The 24,252-nt window shown below is 40.7% G+C and overlaps 1 protein-coding gene across 3 annotated transcripts in view; it reads right to left on the bottom strand.

Moving 5' to 3' along the window:
- The window catches only part of nckipsd (NCK interacting protein with SH3 domain), a 212,249-nt gene that overhangs the window by 171,032 nt on the left and 16,965 nt on the right, over positions 1-24,252 (bottom strand). For 2 of the 3 annotated variants that reach the window (XM_069936909.1, XM_069936910.1), the window contains exon 6: positions 3,934-4,122. The exons of the other annotated variant lie outside the window; for it this stretch is intronic. In XM_069936909.1, the coding sequence (XP_069793010.1) occupies positions 3,934-4,122 (189 nt within the window). The remainder of the gene's footprint in view (positions 1-3,933; positions 4,123-24,252) is intronic. 3 annotated transcript variants of the gene reach the window in all.

Genomic DNA, 24,252 nt, shown 5'->3' with positions numbered 1-24,252 from the left:
CTGTCATTCCCAGGACATTTGGGATCCATCCTTTTATAAATTCCTTCATGTCTGTGCCTTCTTCACCCTCCTTCAAGCCCACTATTTTTATATTGTTTCGCCTTCTATAATTTTCCAACATATCAATTTTCTGAGATAACAACTCTTGTGTCTCTAATTCTTTTGACATTTTCTTCCAATTTTTCTCTCAAGTCGTTTACTTCCATTTCTACATCTGCTTCCTGCTCTTCCACACTTTCTACTCTTTTCCCTATTTCTGTCATGACCAGTTCTAAATTTTGCATTTTATCTTCTGCTCTTTTCATTTTTTCTTTTAATTGCACTAAATTCTAATGATAACCATTCTTTTAATAATCTCATTTGTTCTTCAAAAAAGGCTTTATCTATATTCTGTCCTTCTGTTTTACCTTCTATTTCTCTGTGAAAATCTTGGTCTTCTTCTTCCTCTTCTTCTGTGTCTGTACCTATGTTTGTGTCTTCTTCTTCTCTTCTTTGTGTCTGTGTCTCTTCTGGTTTTCCTGATGAGTTGCTTATATCTCTTTGTCGGGCCTCTTGCTGTTGGTCCTCCCCTCCTGGGCTGCCCATCTGTCGGGTCTCCTGCTGTTGATCCCTGCCGTCTTTCTCCCTCACCTGGTTCCTCGCTCCTTCCCCTGCCGCCATCCTCATCCTCCAGCTGAGCACCCTGATATCGGGCATCCCTCAGCTGGTCACGCTGTGGCTGCCCACTCCTCGGCTGAGCCCCCCTCCCATTGGTGTTTTCTTTTTCCTTTGATTGCACACTTTGTTTGGCTCAGAGAGCCATTTTTGAAGTCCACCGGTTGGGAGGTCGCGACTCTGCAGGGCAGGCTCCAACCTCGGAGATCAGGCGCTCTTCGCCACCACAGCTCCCTGTTCCTTTGTGCAGAAAAGGCTTTTTTCTTTCTTCTCCTGTGACTTTTTTTTTCCGGTTGTTTTTACTTTCTCCTTCTTCGGTGCCATCTTCTTTCTCTTCTCTGTAACTTTATCTTCTATTTCTTGTATTTTATATTTGTTGAGCTTTGTCTTTTCCTGACTTTTTTTCTGGAGAGGGGTGGTTTTACCCGACCGGCCACTTCTCCATCATGTGACTCCCCCACTTTCCTCAGTCTTGAGGAAGAGTTTTGGCTTCAGATTACAACATATGCAGTCTTCTGTGTGCCTCCAATTTTCTGGACTGTCATGCCTACTGGACTTCTACCTCCCACATCATACCACCTACTCTGAACTCCATTCCTTAGCCCAACTCGGTTTAAACCTTCCCAAATATCTAGTTTTTTCTCATAACCGAAGCATTCCATCCATGAAACATCTTTTGTCAATCTACTCAACACCATCAGCAATAGAATCACATCCTTCATACAATGTGTCAAGAAAAATGTACAAAATGCACCAGTTGTAGGCTAAATATGTTATAAAGTGGCCCCAATGCATCTCTACCCTGAACCTCTGTAACTTAGCAAATTAAGGCAAGCATCCCATATGTCTTCTTCACCATCACCTCTATCTGTGCTTATTCAGTGATCTTTGGACTTCCTCAAACCTCCATTAATCCAGCATGCTGAGAACATTGGTTCTGCCTCACCAGCAGATCTGGATTTGTATATGCTTTTATAATATTACTAAATACTTCAAATCACTTCTAATTCACTTTATAATGAAAAATTGTTTAGCAACTTTTCAATGAACCCAAGTAACAGAACTAGTTCAGTTTCAGGGCAGTGTGAGAAGAGGAAAATGGAAGCATGGGAAGCAGACACCCAGAAGGTAGGAAAGAGGAGTGTGGGAACTGTAGACTGAATGAATGGAAGAGAGCACCCGGAGAGTTCAGAAAGTGGAAAGTGAAACAGTAGCTGGTGAGTCAGATGTCAACCATCAGGATTTTCAGTTATATTGAGGATTATTGGTTTTACTGAACTTTCGAGTCATACCATTCATGCTAAGTGCCCTACCTTCATTCGACTTCATCATCCATTATCCTGCCCAACGACCCAAATCCATATCAGTTTGTGACCCAAGGCTGCTCACCTTTCTACCAATTTTTATGTCATCTGCAAACTTATCACATTTTCACCTTCAAGTTGCTAATGCATACAGTACAACAAACAGCAAGGGTCCCAGCACCAATCCCTGTGGTACATCACTGGTCACAGGATTCCAATCACAAAAACAATTCTCCATCACCTCCTGCCTCCTATTGGATCCGATCTGTTAACTTGTTTTGGATTCCACATGCTTTAACATTTTAGAACCAGCCTGCCACAAGAACTTGTCGAAGGCTTTATTGAAGTCCATCAATATCTTTAGTTACCTTTTCAAAAAACTCAATGTAATTGGTCAAAAGTGAAGTCTTGCCAACAATTCTATGCTACGTATACCAGTTTTTCCAAGTGTATATAAATCTTGTCCCAGAGAACCTTTTTCTAATAATTTCCTGAGTACAGCATTCCACTAACTTGCTCTATTAATTGCATTGCATCTTATCTGATTCCAGTGAAGGTATAAATAAATTTATATTTGTCAGAGATCCAGCAACCTCCTGCAGCAATAAACCATAAATGCTGAGCTTTTATTCCAAGATTATCACCCATCATTTGACAGATTTCAAAAAGAAACATCTCCCTTTCATCCTAGCATTGCCCCTCAAGAACATACCTTTCACTGATATCATAAAATCATAAGTCATATGAGTGGAATTAAACTATTCGGCCCATCATTTTGGCCCCACTATTTCATCATGGCTGATTTACAATGTTTTTCATCCCCATGCTCCTGCCTTCTCCCTGAACCTTTGATTCCTTTCCTCAACAAGAACCTATTGGATGTTCATCTTAAATATACCCAATCATTTGGCCTCCGTAGTCACAGATAACAGCAAATTCCACAAATTCACCATTCTCTGGGTAAAAAAAAATGCCTCCTCATCTCTGTTCTTAAAAGAACTATTTTGTATTCCTAGAGCCCCCACCACGGGAAACATCCTCTCCACATCCACGCTATACAGGCCTTTCAGTGTTCGATAGGCTTCAATGAGATTTCACTTCCCCCCATTCTTTTAAACTCTAGTGAGTACAGTCCCAGAGCCTTCAAACACTCCTCAAATGAAAATCCTTGTACTCCAGGGAACATCCTTGTAAACTTCTTCTGGACCCTCTACAATTCCAACACATCCTTCCTTACATATGGAGCTTCAAAATGTTCCCATTATTTCAAGTATGGTTTGACCAATGCCTTATAAAGCCTCAACATCACATCCCTGAATTTTATTCTATCCCTCTCAAAATGAATGCTTGCATTCGTTTTATCTTCCTTACCATTTTGACTCTACATTCAAGTTGACTTTGGGGATTCTTGCACAAGGACTCCCAAGTCTCTCTGCACCTCTGATTTCTGAACTCATCTCATTCTCCCAAGCTCTATGGCATACTTATTCAACCTCTCCTCTTAGGACAACTTTGCTCTTTTAAAAGTAAAATTAATGTGGCCAGTCAATCAACTCACCCTCTGGCCCAGTCATCCATATTCTTCCTCTAAATCATGAATACCCAGGTTACATTTGCCACCTTTCAAGCCATTTGGACTGTTTAGAGAACAAACATGTTGTCAAACACACCTTCTTTCAAGGACTTGAAAAGCCTAGATTGGAGACTGGAAATAGTGCTATTTATCATCCATCTCTATATACTTCCAATTTCCAGTTGAAAGACCTTATTTGTATTCATTCTGGTTTGGAGGATCTCAGATTATAAACAAGTTCAGCTTTCACATTCAAAAGTTAGCATGCACTTTTTGTATTAGAATAATAAAACAGCTCAATAACCCATAAACAATTTCCAAACAGTAATTCCATCTTCCTAACCTACTGAGAATTCCAACAGGAACATATTGTTGTTTCTAAGAGGCAAAATTAGAATTTACCTTGAGCTTGACATGAAGACCTCCTTTCGATCCCATCATGATAGCTGAACCATTTGTAGTTATCATGGCCATAGACTGGAGGCAGATTTGGTGCTCAACATAGAACTTCTTTATAGATTTGTACAAGGACACGGCATCAGATTTACCATCCAGATAAAGCAGCTTTATAAATTTCACTTGCAGCTCAGTCTACACAAAAAACAAAACTAACATTTACCTACAATTGTTCATGCTTTTATTTTACAAAAACAAACACTACAATTTTCATCTTGTTCTGACATTTATAGTGGTGTTAAAGGTGTCTTTATGGAGTAAGATAACAAAGAAGTTAGAAAAAGGGAGTAGCGTCATCTCTGATATAGGGAGAGAAGAAATGATTTACAAAAACCTATTTTGACTAGGGTAGCTCCAGCACTGCACCTTAGGCCTTAACACAAGGACCAATATATTGTCAACATTTTGCCCATTGCTTACCAATGAATTTCATCTGTTGCTCGTTAATTGTTTAGTGGGCAAACCTTGCAGCTCACTCTGAACTGTAACAGTTGCAAAGAATGACCATTTCACACAGCAAACTTAGATTACAGCCTAGCAATCCAAAGGCACTGATTGATGGGAATACTCAAGGCAAAAATACAGTATGCATTCCCAAGGCCAAGGAATTTGAAAAAGAGCAACTTTAAGGCAGTTCAATTTAAACTAAAATGTTATAGGAATGTTATGACATATTCATAACTCAAGATATTCCAAATTCCAATGAAGTAATTTTTTTTAAATGTAGTCTGTTGTAATACAAAGAAGCATTCACCAGTATGGAAACTTAAAAGTTTCCACAGAGAACCATATGATAAAGACCAGCTAGACTTAAATTGAGGTATAAATGATGGTTAGGTTGATGAACCAATCGCCATGCTGTTACCCTACATTGACCTTACAGCAATATGGGTCATGGGTTCTCTCATTCTCGTGCCCCATCTCCAACACTGCCAGCATTCCCATATCATTGCAAGGAGTGTTGTTTCAGACAGCTATGTTCAAGCTTCTGGAATGCAATTTCAATTTGTAACCTTTTGATAAGACATATCAAATACAAATATGATAGAAGTATTCAACCTTTGCTTACATCTTGAGAAAATGTGCAGATGCTTCCAGTCAAGAAATGAATCCAGCCATATTGAGGATGTTTGCACATTATACATCCATGAATGAAGATGGCTAATTTACATAATCAAATCCAAAGGAACTGGGACTTCAACCCATTTCCCTTAAAAGATCTCTCCACTTTTTTTTCTGAGCACATGACAAAAAAATACATTTTGCAGAAAATAGTCGTTTGGTCAAACAATTTAGTACACAAAATTCAAGTTACTTCAGTAATCTGATTGGCACAGAAAATATTTTACAGAAGAAATTAAATGAGAAATAGATCAAGAAGGGAGCACAGTATGCATTATTATGCAGCTCATAATTGATTTAGTTGTTTTATATAAAAGTGAAACCTGAATCCAGTTCCAAGAAAATATGAAGCCATGAAATAATAGATAAAGCTGGGATTTTTACAAGCATTCAAATACATTTTACTTAGATTAATCTTATACATGCAGCAGACATATTAGAGAACAAAGGGAGTTCAACAGGGTTGAATTAATGGAAAAAATGAATTACTCAGTCTTGCATTACTGGACAGATTGATTGACAACATAAAGATAATGTTATAATAGCTAGCACTGACCAAAATTTCTATACAAACTAGAATTTCTAGAGCATCAGAATTGAATTAAAATTATTTTAGAACTGTGTTGGAGATAATTACTGGCCTCTGTCTAGAGACAGAGCTATATATGTGGTAAACAAAATATAGTGACAGCTGTCCTATAGCGATTATCTTAATGACCTCTATGCAATACAAGTGGACTGAACAGATAAATTTGAATGCCAAACAATGTTCAAAGGCACACCAGAACATTGCTTCGCAGATGGAGAATCCAAGGATAGATCTCCACATGAAAGTTTCAAGCCTGGTGCAAAAATAGAAAACTTCCCCATCCTATAAAGTGAAGGAAAATCTTAATGTGATTCTGTATCCCGCCTGAAACCTGCCACCCATTTTGCTCATTATATAGCTGCTCCATTTTATTTTAAACACAGTAGCTATATTGGGATAAGAATCAGGTTCAAATATCTAATAAATCTTTCACAGTTACAAAAAATATTTGGTTCTTAGCAAGTGGACAACAAATAGAACAACCCTAAAGTTCTCTTCTCTTCAAAGGTGGTTCTGCAAGAGCTTCTCTCACTTCCCTCACTCTGCACTCCATGTTCCTCTCAAGCTCTACAGTGGTTTTCAAATTGCCCCCCCCCTAAACTTGCATTCCACCTTAAGCAATCCCTTACCAAACACAGAGCACTTGTGTTATGTGAGTGGAAAGGGAAGGTTGAGAACCACTGCTCCAGACCCAATTGCTACTGAAATATTTTGCTTGAGAAAAATGGTCACTGGCCCATTTCCTTTGGAGTTGTGAAACTGCGTGCATAACGAGTCAATTAGGTACAATTAAAACTGTTTTTTTTCATACCATTTTCTTTCCACTCACATGCCAGCTTAAGCAATCCCTTACTAATCACAGAGCATTTGTGGCATAGGGATTGTTTAAAGTGGAATGTGAGTTTATTGGGGCAGTTTGAAAACCACCCACACTTGCTTCCACAGCCATGTGTCCTTCCTAACAACTTACACTGTCACCATCTTGTGCCACATGGTTTCCAGCTCCACTCCCAGTTTGGTCCCCACAAGGATTAATGTACCTGCACTGCACTGATTGTTGCTCTCGGCGCTTCTTTCACCGCATCTGATGAACCACCCACACCTGCTTGTGCAAGTACCAGTGGACCCTCACTCTCTTACTACTGCAGCTCCAAACCTCACCCGCCATGAACTTCTCCTACACTTCATCTTCCACCAGATTCACATGTTCATCCAGCAGTTCTACCCTCACCTGGTGTCCATCAAGGACTGGAAGTTTGCCTCCCTAGAGAATGCAGCCTCTGTGACCTCTGATGCAGATCTTTACTTTGGCCCCAGAGGCCCACAAGACTGAGTCTCCATCGTGAACTGCAACCCTGGCACTGGTGGCTACAGGACTGAGCCTTCGACATGAATTCTTACCCAAGCAGCTTTCAGGAGGGAGCCTCCATCACGACCTCTCATTCTGGCTCTAGCAACCTAATGAACAAGTTCCATCACGAACTCTCACCTTGGCTTTTCCCCTTCCTACCTTAGATGCCTCTGACCCTCCACCTCCTGATTCCCCTCATCCTCCTCTCCACAACTCTTGCCTGGTCTTTACCATCCCCTCCGACCCCCCCCCCCCCCCCCACCTGGAGACCAAATGTTCTGTCCTAAATAGAATCCTCACCTAATTTCCCCCTTCACCCACACCTCAATGAGTTCCACACATGCCATTATGCTGAACTCTTCTGTCGACTCGATCTCCAGGCCAACTTCAACAACCAAGATTCTCCACCCCAGCCCCATCTAGGACCCACCTTAAACCTTCTTCCTCCTCCTGGACACCTTGTTCTAGTCTTCTACTTGATCAGGACCTTTATATTTCCAACTGTCATTAAGACATCAATCATCACAACTTCATGACTCCCCTCACTTAATCTCATCTCATCCCCTCAGATCACTCAGCCCTCCATTCTCTCTATATCAATCCTAACCTCACTATCAAATCTGCAGACAAGGGTGGCACCTTTGTGGTCTGACGCACTGACCTCGATCCAGCCAAAGCCATATGACAACTTTCAGACTCTGGATCCCATCAAAATTCATTAAACCACCGTCACAGACACCATCGCTGAACTCATCACTTCTTTTCTTCTCCCTTCCATGGCCTCCATCCTCATTGTTTCCCAACCCTGCCCGGTTCCACCTCCTACCCAAAGATCCACAAACACAATTGTCCCGGTAGGCATTTCATTTCTGCTGAACCGGTATCCACTTAACCTCAACTCAGTTTTCTTGCCCCCCTACATCCATGACACTTCAATGCCATCAATCACTTCAACTTTCAATTCCTTGAATTTGACTGCCTCATGTTCACCATGGACATTAACCACTATACACTTCCGTTCCCCATTCTGAAGGCTTCAAAGCCTTTCATTTCTTACTTGTCAACAATACCAACCAGTCCCCTTCCACCACCACCCTCTTGCGGCCAAACTTTCCTTCACACTCAATAACTTCTCCTTTGACTCATCCCACTTTCTCCAAGTCAAAAGGGTAGACATAGGCAAACAGATAGGTCATAGTTATTTGTAGAGCAATCCATGCTACAAATCTACACAGGCAAGGGCCCTCAACGCTTCCTTGGCTTCATTGACAACTATGTTTGTACTTCCTCATGTACCCATGATGAGCTTTTAAACTCTATTCACTTTGCTGCCAATTTTTACCCCTACCTCAAATCCACTTGGTCCATTTCTTCAACACTCTCCCCACAGCTAACTTGATCACACCTCTTCGCACCCTATCCCCTGTAAGGATTCCATTACTTTCTCACAATTTATCTGATTCTGTTGCATCTGCTCCCGGGTTGAGCAATCATCCGAGATGCCCTCCTTGAAAAAACGCAATTTCCTCTCTACCACCATCAAGTCAGCCGTCTCCCGTTCATTCTCCATTACCAGCAGATCTGCCCTGGCCCCCTCTGCCTCCACGCGGAATAAGGACAATACCCCCTTGTCGTCACCTACCACCCCACTGGTCTCCTCATCCAACACATTATCCTCTGCTATTTCTGTCACCTATGTGATCCCATCACCAGGCACCTCTTCCCCTCTCCGCCTTCCACAGAAACTGTTCCCTCTAATGACTGTCTCATTCACTCCCACCTTTCCACTAATCATCACCTACAATCATCCACAAGAAATGCTACATTTGCACCCACACCTCCTTCCTCGCTACCATTTGAGGTCTTCCAAATGAAGTAACACCACATGTGAATGTGCAGGGGTCATCTACTGCATGCAGTGCTCCTGTTGTGGTGTCCTTCGCAAAGAGACTGGATGCAAACAGAGATCTCATTGAGCACTTTTGCTCAGTCTGGTACAATATCAGGGATTTCCCAGTGGCAACCCAATAGCTCTGGAGATAGGAGAAAAATTGGGGTGTCCTCCATTTTTGCTCCAAGGACATAAAGATATGATGGAAATGTATATGGTCATATAGGAATTGGAGAAAATAGTGAAAAGTTCAAGACTTCAGAGATCCTGAGATGTAGATTCCAGAGAATCTATATCAAAGGAGTAGAGGAAAATGTGTTTAAATGAAGTGGTTATGATCTTAAACTCATTGCCTGCTAGGTGGTGATATCAAAAGGAAACTGGACAGAGCAGAGGGGAAATAATTTGAAGGCCATCGAGAAAAGAAGAATGGGACAACTCTGCAAACAAGTAGTATGGATGATAACGTCTCCTGTTCATCAACAACTTCATAATTTATTCATACCCTGACTTACACCTTGAAGGTGATAAGATAATACTTAGGGAGTCAGCGGATAAAGTCACTTCTCATGCAATGCCTTCATACTATGTCGATAAAATCAAGTCGACATACGTTTGGCAAAGTCAGTGATGACTATCTAAAGTGTGGATGGAAGGAAATTTGATCATGATAAGGGGACGTCAATAGAAGATGATTGAACAAACCATGAAATATCACTGATATTTGTGTGGTCCAAATTATTACAAGAAACACATCAGCCTCAGTTTGAATGCTGTGTAGAATTCCTGCATGAGATGCACAGACTACCTTATTGAATAATTGATAATTTGCCTGTCAGACAAAATTCAATTCTAATACCCCATTTCTGTCCTCATACTGAAAAAAAAATCAATGAAACAACTAATGATTGGACCTGGGACAAGCCCTGAAGAATGTTTCTGGTCATTTCCTGAGACTATGTCTGTCTAACTACAACTGAAATGATCCTCTTTCAAATTGTAAAACTGCCAGCGGAATTCAGAAATTGTCATCGTCAATTGGACTGAAATCTCGTAAACTCCCAGGATATTATGTCCTACATTATAGGGTTGAAGGAGGTAACTATTATTTACTAATTATCATCTTCCAAAATGCCACAAATCTTGGAATGCTACTCACAACAGGAAGAAAGCAAATCTATCTCCACTATTTAAAGTCAGGGAAGAGAAAACAGGGAGCTGCAGACTTAACAGTGTGAATTGTATTTATTCATATACAGGACATGTGTCACAGGTGCTTCTGGTCCACAACTCTATGATGCCCAAATATACTCGTGACCAATTAACATACCAACCCTGTATGTCTTTGGAAAATGGGAGGGAACCAGCGCACCTGGAGGAAACCTAATCATGGGGAGAACTTTCAGACAACAGTGAATTCCAACCAGAGTGGTTGGTGCTGAAATAGGGTTATGCAAACCACTACACTTCTGTGCCTGGTAGATTATAATATTGCAACACATTGGAACAACAGCAAGAATTGCGACCAACTCTGAAGGACTGTCCTTCGTGAGAGGCCAGGTCCATAGACTTTATCATGTCCAACAGGACATTGGGACACAGGCAGAGTTAATCAAAGGTTCCAGCATGAAATGTAAACAATTATTTTTTTTCTCCTACATCTCCAACATTGCTTAACCTATCAAGCCCTACAGCAGATTGTGCTTTGCTAGGGACCAACCATTTATTGATTTGTGCGCTAAGCCTGGTTTTGGTCATGAAGTAAAACGGGAGGATCATTCATTTGATAGTTCCAGCTGAAGAGGGGTGGGCATGTTGAGGAAGCTTCCACCTCCTCATCCTCTTGTCTAATTGCTTACTAATCATGACTAGAAGTTGGGGTGAGATTGCTGTTGGAGTTCAGTGAAAATTCAGGTTGATTTTATATGGCCACAATCCTGCATTTATCTTCACCTATTTGGGAATTTTAGGTCTTCATTGCCACTCATGGTACATTTAAGTAGAAATCATGTCATTATTTACAAGAATGATTAAACAGATTCATAAGGATAAAGGTTTAAAATTGCTCCTTTTTTAGATATTTGTTAAGAATTTAACCAAGCTGCATTTTTTTGAATATTTTATTTGTTTTATTTTCATAAATATACATAATAAACTCTTCAATATATAAAATTTTATTTCACCCCTTACAAAAAAAAACAAAAACCCCTTTCCCCCCACCCCCCTTTCACAATATAAATCCACACACTGTCAGAGCTCACATTTATATTGACCATTAAAAAAATGCGGGGAAGTCGTTAGTATTTATACTATAGCAGCATCTATTATTCTCTTTATAATTGGGCCCCTACATGCTCCAAATATGACTTCCATATCTTAACAAATATGTCATATTTGTTCTTTAAGTAATATGTAATCTTTTCCATAGGCATACAATTATTCTTTTTTGCAATCCATCGTGCTATATGTAGAGTCGCATTTTCAAGCGATTGCAATACATTTCTTAGCCACTGCTAAGACTATTTTAATCAAATGAAATTTGGAATTTTGTTAATGTATTGCTTATTTCAGTAAAGTTATCTAAAAGATAAAGCTCTGGGTCATCCGCGAAGGTCACTCCGTTATCCTTGTTTATTTCAGCCATATCCTGCCAAAAAGGTGTAAAAACATTCCTGTTTCTGTCCCACATCTAAAACACATCTCCAATTTTTCAGATTGTGATCTATGCAACTTCTATGATGCAAGATATAGTTGGTGTAGGAAATTGTATTGAACTAATCTGCATCTTATGTTTATAATTAATGTCATACAATCCAAACACCAATCAGATCAGCATCTTTCTAGTATTGCAAGGCCTAGGTCTGACTCCATTCTCTCTCTCGCTCTCGATCTCTGTAAATCTGGTTTTGCGCTTTCACTCTGGAGAGCATAATACATTTTTGTTATGAATTCTTTCCATTTCAATAATTTCAGGTGGGACCAATGTTGGCCCCCATCTTTCTCTCAAGAATGATCTTAGCTGCAGATAACAGAAGAAAGTCCCATTATTATGTCTTCATTGTTCAAATGACAGAAGACCCTCCTCATAGCAACCATCAATACTTCTTATTCCTCTGTCATATCAGGAGTTTAGTATTCTGTCACCCAGATTCATGGGCAGTAGCACAATTTTTTTTACATAATCGTGCTCTTAGTGATATCCCTGCTTTTCACTCCAATGATTTCATGCCATATTCTAATCATATGAACCAATATAGGATTATCAGTCTTTTTTGTGATTAACTTATCAATCCACTTAGAAGTCCTTTGCTGTCCCCTCTCTTAGTTAATACAATCCCATTCTAATCCAAGGGGGGAGGTTGGGGTACCTTCTTCAAAGAAGAATGAATCTAACTTGTGCTGATAAATAATACTTCAAAATTCCAGAAGCCCAAGCCTTCCTAGTTTAACGTCCCATGTTAGCTTTTCCAGTGAAATTTGAGACCTTATTATTCCTATGGAATAATCTTATATAATTATTTAATAATTTACAGGAATTTTTTTGGGTAGTGCAAGGTGTAATCTTGGCTTCACTTTCATTTTAATACAATTTACTCTTCCCACTAAAGTAATCAGCAGGTCTTTCAATTTCTCAGTTTTTTTTTCTATGAGGAGTGCAACTTGTATAAATTCTGTAAATAATTATATCATTATTCTTAAATATTTGATTCTGTCTTCCATTTAAATCTACTAACTTTTTGATGACTTTCATAGACAAAATTCAACAATGGCATTATCTTACTCTGATCCATATTTATTTTGTAACCCGAAACTCTTCCATATTTTTCCCCAATGTCATTTGTAATTTTATCAAGGAGTCAACCATCATAGCACATCATCAGCAAAAAGACTAATTTTATGTTCTTGTCTGACTTTGAAGCCTTTTATATACAGATCCTTTCTTATAATCTCCGCCAGCTGTTCAATCACTAGGATAAAAAAAAACGCTGGGACAAGGGACACACCTGTCTACTTGATCTACTCGAAGGAAAAATGCTGACAACTGACTATCAGTAGTAATTTTAGTTTGTGGTTTATGATAAAGTTTTTATCCAATTTATAAATATTCTACCTATACCAAATTTCCCTAATAAGAAAAGCCATTCTAAGCAATCAAATGCTTTTTCTGTGTCCAGGGATACTGTGATACCTGGGTTCAGCTTTGATTTTGCCATATGTTTTATGTTAAATAGTATGCCCAGACTATTTGAAGAGTGTCTTCCTTTAACAAATTCCACCTGATCTGTATGTATTAATTTTGGCAGATACTTTCCCAATATATTGTCAGAAATACAGACAGGAGATTCTGTGAGCCCGATAGGTATGCCCGCATGGTGTGCTGCCTCCCTGGTGCAAGGGTGTGGGACATCTCAAATCGGGTCCAGGGTATTCTAAAAGGGGAAGGCAAACAGCCTGATGTCTTGGTACATGTGGGTACCAATGACATAGATAAAAAGAAGGAGGAAGTACTGAAAAAGGATTACAGAGAGCTAGGACAGAAACTAAGAAATAGGACAGCCAGGGTGGTGATCTCTGGTTTGCTACCTGTGCCAAGTGCAACTGAGGACAAAAATGGAAGGTTAAGAAAAATGAATGTGTGGCTGAGGGGCTGGTGTAAAGGACAGGGTTTTGGCTTCTTGAATCATTGGGATCTCTTTTGGGGAAGGCATGACCTCTACAAGAAGGATGGGTTACACCTAAACCCAAAAGGGGTCAATATATTGGCAGCTAGGTTTGGTACAGCCGTCGGGTGCAGTTTAAACTAATTTGGCAGGGGGGTGGGAACCTGTATGATAGGTTTTTTAGGGGTTATGGGGAGGGAGGTGGGAGGGGGAGTAGGGTTTTTAATTGTTTTCTTCTTTTATATATACCACAACTAAAACTTTTTGAATAATTTTTAAATTTAATGCAATGTTTTTTATTGTGGTTTAAAATTTATAAATATTTTAAAAAGATATCATTCATAAAGGCTTCATCCTCATAATTTGGTGCATAGATAAATGTCCATGATTCTACATAAATTTTACAATGTGCCATTACAAATCTTCTGGTTGGGTCAGTCAATATGCCTTCTATTATTACAGGTATATTATTAATTAAAATCGCTACTCCTCTTGTCTTTAAGCAAAATGAAGATGACATTACTTGTCCCACCCATCCTCTTTTAAATTTAGCATGTTCTGATTTAGTAAGATGTGTTTTGTGTAGAAAGACTACATCGGCCATTAATTTTTTTTTAAGTGTGCCAAGACCCGCTTCCTCTTCACCTTCATTTATCCCATTAACATTAAGACTAATAAACTTTAACATTCTATCCATACCAATTTTTAAACAAATATTGTTTAGCAGTGAAACATTTTGTTTGTTTAAATACAGTGATTTTTCTCTTTTAACACAATATCCCTGCCCTGACAGTGAAGTAAACAGAAAATACTGAAAGCCCATGAAAAAAGCTGGCAGAATCTTCCAAGGAAGAACCACCCCTCCCTTTAGCGCTATCTTCTAAAAATGCTCCTATTCCAGTGCCATTATCCCCCTTAGACAGATATCCACCCTGCTACTACTTTTATCAAATTTGTTTCTTGAGCTCTCCACAAACATTTCAATAATATTTCCTTTTTAACAATAAGTACAAGACAGCTCAAAAATATAACTTTTACTTTGCACCATTGTAAGCATTTTTCTCAGTCTTTTTATTGGTAATTTTTCATAATACATAAAAAATTCAACTTCCTTAGTTTTCTTTTTCTTTCGAGTTCCTTTCTTTTCTTTTTAGTGTTTTTCTTTGAATGGTGTTGCCATTGAGATTTCTTTTCATCAAGGTTTTGATAGGGTGTGTACCCCACGATAATTTGGACCAAGATAAGTTTTTGGAATGCATTTGTTGAGGCAGGTGGAGGGGGGGAATGGGGGTCAAATACAAACTTTGGGTATGCACATGCACATGGATGGCTTTGTTTATTGGATTTTATAAGTCTGAAATACAGTATAGGTCTGATTATCTGAAATGGTGAGGGCCAGGCCCATTTCAGATAAATGTTTTTTTGAAGAACTGATTTTTTTTAAAAAAACAGCCCAGTGCCAACAGGAAATATTTTGTAACACTGCTTAAACAACAAACAAGGTAAAGCTTTTTAAGCATTAAAATAATGTTTAATCCTCACCAAAACAAATGCTGGCCACACCGAAAACCAACACTTCCCTACCGGGGCCCCGTTCATGCTAGGAGCCCAAGGTCCCCGCTACCGCCGCTGCTGGGAAGGGACCCGAGGTCCCCACCACCACCGCCAGGAGCGAGCCCGACATCCCCACTGCCTCTGCCGCCAGGAGGAAGCCTGACATCCCCGCTGCTGCCGCCACCGGGAGCCCAACGTCCCTGGTCAGTTCGACTCTAATAACTGAGGATTTTGGAGAATCCGATTTTGGATAATCAGAGTTGTATTGCATTCAAAAAAAATCTTCCACTTCGTTCTTAGTCTTGGGGAAAGAAGAAGAAAAAAAAAAATCGCCAATTACCTTGTTACTTCAATCCTCAGAGTCACGGGGTATATCATCGAGTATTTTAAATTTTTAGAACGTAGTTGTCTTTTTACATCGTCAAACTTTTTCCTTTGTTTAATCAAAGTAGGGTTAAAATCTTGAAAGAATAGCACTTTCTCATGGTCAATCTCAAGCAGACCATTGTTTTGTTTAAAGTATTCATACACTGCTCCCAGTAATGTCTCCCATTCCCGGTAATTCAAGTCTTACCAGGACCGGTCATGATCGCTGGCTCTTTTGGATCCAAGAATGCAGTGAGCCCTTTTGATCTGCAATTTTTCTTTGAATTTATTTTCTCCCAGCACTTGTGGGATCCATGTTTCAGAGGTTCACTGGGTCTCTCCCTTTGATCCCTTCTTTCAACCCAATAATTCGGACATTGTTACATCTGCCGAAGTTCTCCATGCAGTCAATCTTGTTTGTCCACCATACCTTGTCTGTCTGAATCCCATTTCTTCACAACATCTTCCATAGTTTTTAGCTTTTCTTAATTTTTCTCCAAGTCAATTTCCACTTGGGCAATGCATTGCATTAAATCTTCAACAATATCTTTAAATTCAGTCATCCTCTTTGACATATCTCTCATTGCAGTTTCAACGCCTGTAAAGGTTACATAAATTTTCCATTTTCTCCAGGATAATATTTAGATCTTGTTGCAACTCCCCAGCTCTGCCGGTCCCAAGCCATTATTGTGCCACTCCCTCTTTGACATGTCTCTCATTGCAGTTTCAATGCCTGTAAAGGTTACATAAATTTTCCATTTTCTCCAGGATAATATTTAGATCTTGTTGCAACTCCCCAGCTCTGCCGGTCCCAAGCCATTATTGTGCCACTCCCTCTCGGGCTTTTGCTGAATAGAAACTTCTTTCACTTTTTTAGCTGCCTTGGTCTCTTGGTACTTGCTTTATCTATTTTTGGTTAAAAGATTCTTGGTTTGGAAATTTTAAATTGGTTTTTTTTTTATATATTCTTCACGGAGAGCTCAACCAAAACATATCCAAGTCCTTTGCATGGCCACACCCCCAATCAAGCCACATTGAACAGAGAAAGTCTCACAACACAAAAACAAATCATTAAAAGCTGAAGTATCAAATAAATGCCGTTAAATTTCATCAAAACTTAAATATATTCCACAAATCAAAATTAGAGAGTTAAGTAAGCTCACTGAAATTCCAAACTGCTACTGTCTTGAAATAAAAAGTGACCCCATTCAACCAGCATTGTCCAATAATGGCATTCAGAAGCATTTGAATTTGTTGCAATTTTTAAAAATATTTACTTCAAACTTAACTGTGATGGAATGAATTAAAAACACAAAAAAAGAACAAATTACTGCCATGTACCCTACTTTTTAATGTACTTGACAACTTATTCATGTACTTGACAACTTATTCATGTGGTTGGGGCCACACTACACATGACAGCCATGGCTAACATATCTTGTCGCGGTTCAGGCAAAATTCAAGCAATATATTTCACATTTTTGAAAAGATGATAAACTGTTACTACTTCTTTCTCAAATGCTTTTAAATTCTGGATTATCAAAGGAACAACAGAAACTTGAGAAAATCCTGCAAATCCAGAAGACAATCTAGAAGTGACCTCTGCAGAATGGAAATGTGAAGTATACAATTTGCCTTATCTTAGTATGCCATGGTCACAGCACCACATTTGGAGATAGTAGACACCAACGTCCTGCATGCCATCTTCATGACATTCCAAACCAAAACAGATATTAATCCTCTGGCAAAAAGACCTCAACTCATCACAAAGCAAGAGCAATCCCAGGGCTCTTTACAGGACCGAATAAATCATCACACTGGAGGTGGAGTCATAAGAGACAAGTTAAAACAATATTGGGTCTAGACACACCAGGAAGCCCATATAGTCAATGGAGTTTACCTGAACCTCGACAAGATATGCTATCCATGGCTGTCATGTGTAGTGTGGCCCCAACCACATGAATAAGTTGTCAACTATATTAAAAAGTGGGGTACACGGCAGTAGTTAAGAGGAAGAGCACATTAAGAAGTCACTGCAAGCCCAAATGTGCGTGTGCGGGTTTTACAACCAGCGCACAAAGCTTCCACATTCTCCCTGCCTCCGCCCTACTCTCTTTCTTCCCCTCTCCTCTAGACAATCCTAATCTCCTTCCTCTGCCCTTCCTTGAAAGAAACAATGAATGACTTTTCTTTTACATCTTTCCCAACTCCTTCGAGCTGGTGAACAACCTTTGACGTTCCTGTCAAGTGCAGGAGCTGAACTGATGGAGGAAACGTGGGAGATAATCTATGCAGAGCAAGTTCTCACAAAAGAAAATGACCACAAACTTGTGAGCTTATTATGTTGGTCAAGGGAAACCCTGGTACCATCTTACATTGAATGATCTATCATACAGGGCAAAGCAATCTTTCTGCAGAAGAATTTAGGATGATTCCTTGAGCCTGAAGTTTAATGGCATGGTACCAAGATAACATCCTCAGCCTATTACTACATATGCACACTGGTGCAGGCTGAGGGGAGGGTTTGGAGTCAAGACTCGGGCGTCAGGAGCTCCGGTGTAGGCCAAAGGGAGCATTCGAAGTCGGGACTCAAGCGTTGGGTGCTCCAGTACTCCGAATCCTCCCCCCCAACTCAGCTTATACTGGTGCTCCCGATGCCAACTCGAAACTGAACTGTGGGGCACAATTTGCAATTCAGTTTTTAAATAAAACAAACATGTTGCTCACAAGTCTTGCCTCTCAGGCTCTTCCTCTCTAAATTACTGTTCGAACATGAATTCTTTTTGCGCCTTGTGCTCGCAGCAATTCATTCATGTGCGGCATAGCATCCATGCCAGCTAATAGCCAATTAGCAGGGAACACACACAGGGACACGGTAGGGCAGATCAGAGGCGCCTGTTTTTGAACTGTGAGACCATGGCATCTGTCGCAGATGCCGTGGCCTCACAGTTCAAAAATATGCGGAGTTGGAGGGCCATGGGGTCAGGGGCACTGCCAGGCTAAGAAGGTGGGGGATTGCTCGCTGCTTCTGCTTCCCCCCAGCTATGCCCCTGCATGTAGTTACTTCCCACCCTGCACCAAGACCCCTGGTTATATACTAGCTGCTCCAAGCATTGTTTTAAACAAAAGCACACTTCAAAATCTGTTAAATCACTAAAATTGGGGAAAGTGATAAAAATTTCAAGTATCCATGTACAGGCAATACCATAAGAACAGACTCTGTACAATCTGGGTACCTAAAATCAGACAGAACCTGCTGTACAGGGCTCACCAAATCACCACCATGCTATCTGGATTAGTGTCAAAATGGTGGCCATTCAAGGAGTGCTGCTTCATTTCGAATGGAAAACACAGCTTGTTACGTCCAGCAAACAAAAATCACACTGTGAATTTTCCCTTGAGCAACATCAGCCCCTCGATACAAGATTTTCAAAGTGTCTGGCAAGACTTACGTTGCTAGTGCTGCTGCAGCTGTGGTAACAGCAGCGCTGCCGCTGGAGCGGACCTGGGAGAGCAGGGAACAGAGATACGTCTTCTATCACTCTTCCGTGGGTCCTACTGCCCAGTCATAACGCCAACAAATCTGTACAGGTTTAAATCACCTCCTAGATATTTTAAAAGACGCCAAAAGTCATGAACAAGATGGCAGCACCTACACTCAGTGGCCCAGACCACAAGGGTTGTGGGCTCCAGGGAAGCAGTGAACTAGCGCAAGGCACCAGAATGAGAGAACACCACCCAAGCAAGAAGTTGGACCAGCAATGGGCTCAGCAGTCAAAGGACTCACAATAGGCTGTTGGAGACAGGCTTGTAGGAATCAGGTATCGGGACCAGGATCCGTGGGAGTGACCAAAGGCTTCAGACACTGACAGCTTCTTGATCATACTAAAGTCTAGATAAGTAGCTCAAATCACCACTAAAATAGACAGGAGGCTGTTCATGAGGATTCTAATGGCAAGAAAGGCTCCCAAATGGTCTTTTGGGCTTTCGCAGCTTCTGTGTGGAATCAGGGACCAAAGAAGGTGATTGATGCCTCAATCTTAGGTTCACTGCTGGAACGGACAAGAATCTGTGTGGCTGCGGAGGTTACAGGAGCGCAGAAGCAAGTTGCTTAGAGGTGGCGCCTGGATCAAAGGTGACTCGATGTCTCTGAAGGGACTCTCTTTTGCTTCTTTCCCTTCTTAGTAGGGGCACTGCACTAGTGGCACCTCTGTGTGCCTGTATGGGCAGACAAAAGCAAACCTATTTTATGTATTTGAATGCTCAGCGATGAAGGAATCTTGAAGATACTGGTACACAAAATGGATAGCTTACTTGCATACAGTACATGAAACGAAAACAAGGTTTCAAATTACAGATGTCTTGTTGGCCTTGTACTTAATACATAAAGAAAGCTAATCTTGGCTTTCGAAAAACACATGCACACATTGGTCATGAGCTACTGACAGAACTTCCAACCCATGCACAAACAGTCTGCTACAACAGCTCCCTTTAACTTGATGAACAAGAGGTGATGGCAATGTGATGAAAAGGTGAGAACCTTCATACCACAAAGTCAAGCTGCCACAATTGGATCCTTTCCTGTCTTTTTCTTTGCTGCAATCCAATAACATACCACATTTTCCAAGTCATAACCAATTTAATTTGATGTCCTTGTTGCAAATTCAAAACTCATGGCTAAAACATTTCAGTAACGATTCCTCAGACACATGTGGCAGATTAATTCAGTCTGTCAGCTTCCCTTCTTCCTCCATTCTTTTCATTCAGATAAATTAATCAAAGGATTTACACACCAATGATCTGGGAGAGCACCCAGCTCCAAAGAAACCTTCCTGAGGTCTCATAAGCTTGACTCTGCTGTTATGAACTTGTATTGCGAATTTCTACAGCAATATACACACCTACAAATCGATCCCAAAAACACAGTCCAAGACAAAAACTCTGTTGAGGAAGTCTAATAATGACCAAAATGCTATGGGTCGTAAGTGACTAATTTGCTTCCATTTTCAATCCACCATGGAAGCCATTATGTGCCAAGAACAATTTAACTTTCAGATTATCACATGATCATGCAAATGACCTCAAGAAACAAATCCAGTTGGATCATGTTCTTCCAAGTTCAAACCCTCACACATGACAATTCTTCCCTGGTCTATTTTGATCAACACCATGCCAGATGCTGTGAAATACTGCTTTTTCAAATTTCCAGGATATACCGTGTATCCCTCAAAGCTCAATGTCAACACAGTTGTATGAGTGAAATGGTACTGAGGAACTTCAGCAAAAGTATCTCTGCAGTACCTCTGAATGGATGAACTGCAAATGTGTTATGTACCATTATCAGTTTTGCTCTAACTGCAAACTTTAGAATGCCAAGCAATAAGATTGGGATACTACACTTGACCTGATTAACAACACCTCATTTTGTGCACGACAATGATTATTGCAATTTAAAGTGGTATATAGATTACATCTGTCTAAAGTAAAATTATCCCATTTTTATTCTGACATCGATCCACTATGCGACAGTTGTAGAATACATGAGGCATCCCCTAGTCCATATCTTCTAGGAGTGTCCAAAATGAAACAATATGCGGAACAAATTTTCCAGATGGTATGAGAGATCTCAAATTGGATCCTTGTCCTTATATTGCTCTGTTTGGTTATTCTCAACAGGAAAATATTTCCTTGAATCTAACTTAAAAAAGAGTTGGAGCCTTTACTTCATTGAGAGCCAGACAAGCAATTTTGATTATATGGAAAGATAACACTGCACCTCGGTTGGATGATATTATGTTTTGTTTGCTCTTGGAGAAAATTAGATATTGTATTAAAGAAACTATGATGGAATTTGATAAATTATGGGACCCATTCATGGATTATTATCATAATTTGATTACATACGCTTGAGTGCTCTCAAGGTTACTTGCTCATTGTGTGGAGGCTGAAACTCGCTTCCTTGCTTACCTTTTTTTTCTTTTGCTGATGACATTAGTACACTGGAAACCGTTCAAAGTAAAATTACTGAATTCATGACATGGCCATTTCATCTGAAGAAAGTTTGGACAGGTGGGGAAATCATGTGATGCAGAGCAGGGGGTAGACATGATTCTCAAAGCTACTGAGATAACAAGTGAAAATAGTCAAGAAAAGTCAGGAAAAAGGGGGCAGAAAAAACAGCTAAAAGTAGTTCAAAACATAGATAGGAGGAAGAAAAAAAAATTCAGAAAGAAGTAACCCCAGTGCAGCATGAGAGTTGGAGGACAATGGGACCCACTCATCAGCAGGCCCATGGAAGAGTGCAGGCATCGCTGTGGGAGAGCCAATGCCTGCATGTCGAGGTGAGACCCGTAGGAACAGACAGGAATGGGCTGAGAGGCAGGGGGAAGCGTTGCCGGCAAACACGGAGCAGCCTCGTGAACAACTGAAGCGAGAGGAGGCAGCAGCAGTGCGAGTGACTACTGCGGCACCAACAGAAAAGACAGCAGAGGTGGGAGTAGCGACGGCGATGGACCCTGCAGGAGGCAGCAACAATAAGCAGCATGGGAGAGACCATGGAGGAGGTGGGCAACCCCAACCAAACATCCCGAGGCAGGGGTAGAAGACCAGGCTGCACCGGGAGAGTGGCTTTACCTGCAACCCAGAAACAGCGGCGAGGTCAGCAGTGATGATGGAAGTGGTGCGTCGGGATGGACAGAGGGAGAGCAGTTGTCTGGGAGGCCCAGCATCATGGGCAGGAGAGAGGAAGAGGACAGGGAGGAGAGAAGGAGGAGCCTTGGAGTCCTCTTTGGAACATATGAAGGCAATGGGGCAGTGGTCAAGGCCTCCAAAAAAAGACTAAGAAATGTTTTAAAAGAAAACAGCAGAAATAGGAGAATTCAGGAGGGTCATGGGGGGAGGTATCTGGAAGGGTGAATATGGTGGAAGAGAGGGTCAAAAGGATGGAGTACAGTGTAGAAAGTTTAAAGAATGATACAGACATGGGGTAAAGGACAAGCAAAAGATTTGGGATAAACTAGATATGTTAGATAATCTTAATAGGAGAAATAAAAATTGTAGAACTTAAAAAGGGGAAAGACCAAATTGCATTTTTTTTTTTTTTTTAAAGTTGTATCCCTGAGATATTGGGAATGGAAAGGGGAGGAGAACTTCAGGTGGAAGGGGCCTATCGGTTCCCCTTCCCCAAACCAGGACAGAGATCCTGTTTGGTCCTCATAAGACTCCGAGGATACCAAGATAGAGAATGAATCCTGCGTGCATTGGTGGTGGGCATGAAACAAAGTGGCCCGTTAGAAGTTGAGGGGGAAAAGGTTCCTTTTACCCCTGGGCATGTGTAGAATTGGTGAAAAGGAAGGAATTCCATAGGCAAAAAAACAAAAAATAAAGGTATTGGGTTCACATCAAGTGACTTTCAAAGTGTTTCTGCCAGGGTAGGGGTGGGGTGGGGGGAGTTTTTCTAAGAAGCTAAAGAGGCGGCAAGGTTTACCAATCGTCTAGTCACAGCCCAGGGTGATTCCCAGGAAAGATAAAGAGATGGTGCATCAATGATAAGAAGGGATCTGGCTGTAAATAAAGTATATATGATCATATTTATTAAAAAATGGTTACACTTCTTTATCAAAGGCTGCAAGTTTCAAAAGGAAAAGTACATGGGGAGCTTTAAGGTGGCAGAGGAGCTGGTGAGGTCTGATGGGTGCCATGGGCACGCTCCAGATTGGAGGAAAGAGGGGAAGGAGAAGGGACCATGTGGGGGTTTTTTAATGTATTCTTTTAAATTATTGGTTTTGGTTTTATCCATTTGTTTAGGTTTCATTTTGCACACAAGCATCTGCGCCAGGAGTTCACACAAGACAAAAGGGACGAAAGGTAAGTATTGGAGGACAGGAAGGGAGGGGGAGAGGAAGATGGAGAGGCACTGGGGTGACGATAAAACAATCAAGTTTATAAGTTTTAATGTAAACAGGATAAATGGAACGATTAAGAGAGTCTTGGCAGAGCCGGGGAGTAGCAATCCTAAAAGGAAAAATTGTTCCAGTAACAGTCTGGGAGGGGGAAGGAGAAGAGCGGGGTGGTGGCTGACCCAGCAGAGAACTTTGTGATAATGCATTGTCAAATATATTCTGAATTCTGGACACTCATGAATATAAACGCCCCGAATATCAATGAAAAATTTACGCAAGATATATTCTTGAAACTATGTGGGGGTGGGGGGGGGGGGGGGGGGGAAGGTGGAACGGTGAGAATGTATTGATTAGAGAGGATTTCAATTTTTATCTGGATCCAGTCATGGATACGTCAGTCAAGAAGGTGATTATAGGTCAAGGCAGCTAAGTCCACTCTGGTCTTATGAAAGATCTGAATCTCATAAGACACTTGGAGAAGGCTGAATCCAAGAGAAAGGGATTACTCCTTTTACTCAAAGCAGCATGATTCATACACAATTAATTATATTTTTTCTGGCATCAGCCCAGTTGGAAAGTTGGATAGTGGAGGCTGACTACATAGCTTGACTGCTGTCAGGCCATTCACCCCTGACTTTGCCCATCATAATGACAGATAAGCAGGCTATAGCAAATAGATGGCAACTAAATCCATCGGTGTTGGGAAAGCCGGAATTTTGTAGCTTTGTCAGAACTCAGATAGAACTGTTCTGCGAGATGAACTGCCTCTCTACGGATAACAATTTTTAAATTTGGGATACAATGAAGGCTTATTTAAGGGGCCAGATAAT

The sequence above is a fragment of the Narcine bancroftii genome, chromosome 5 (assembly GCF_036971445.1).
Source record: "Narcine bancroftii isolate sNarBan1 chromosome 5, sNarBan1.hap1, whole genome shotgun sequence".
Taxonomy (NCBI): Eukaryota; Metazoa; Chordata; class Chondrichthyes; order Torpediniformes; family Narcinidae; genus Narcine; species Narcine bancroftii.
This window is presented reverse-complemented; position numbering and strand designations above follow the sequence as displayed.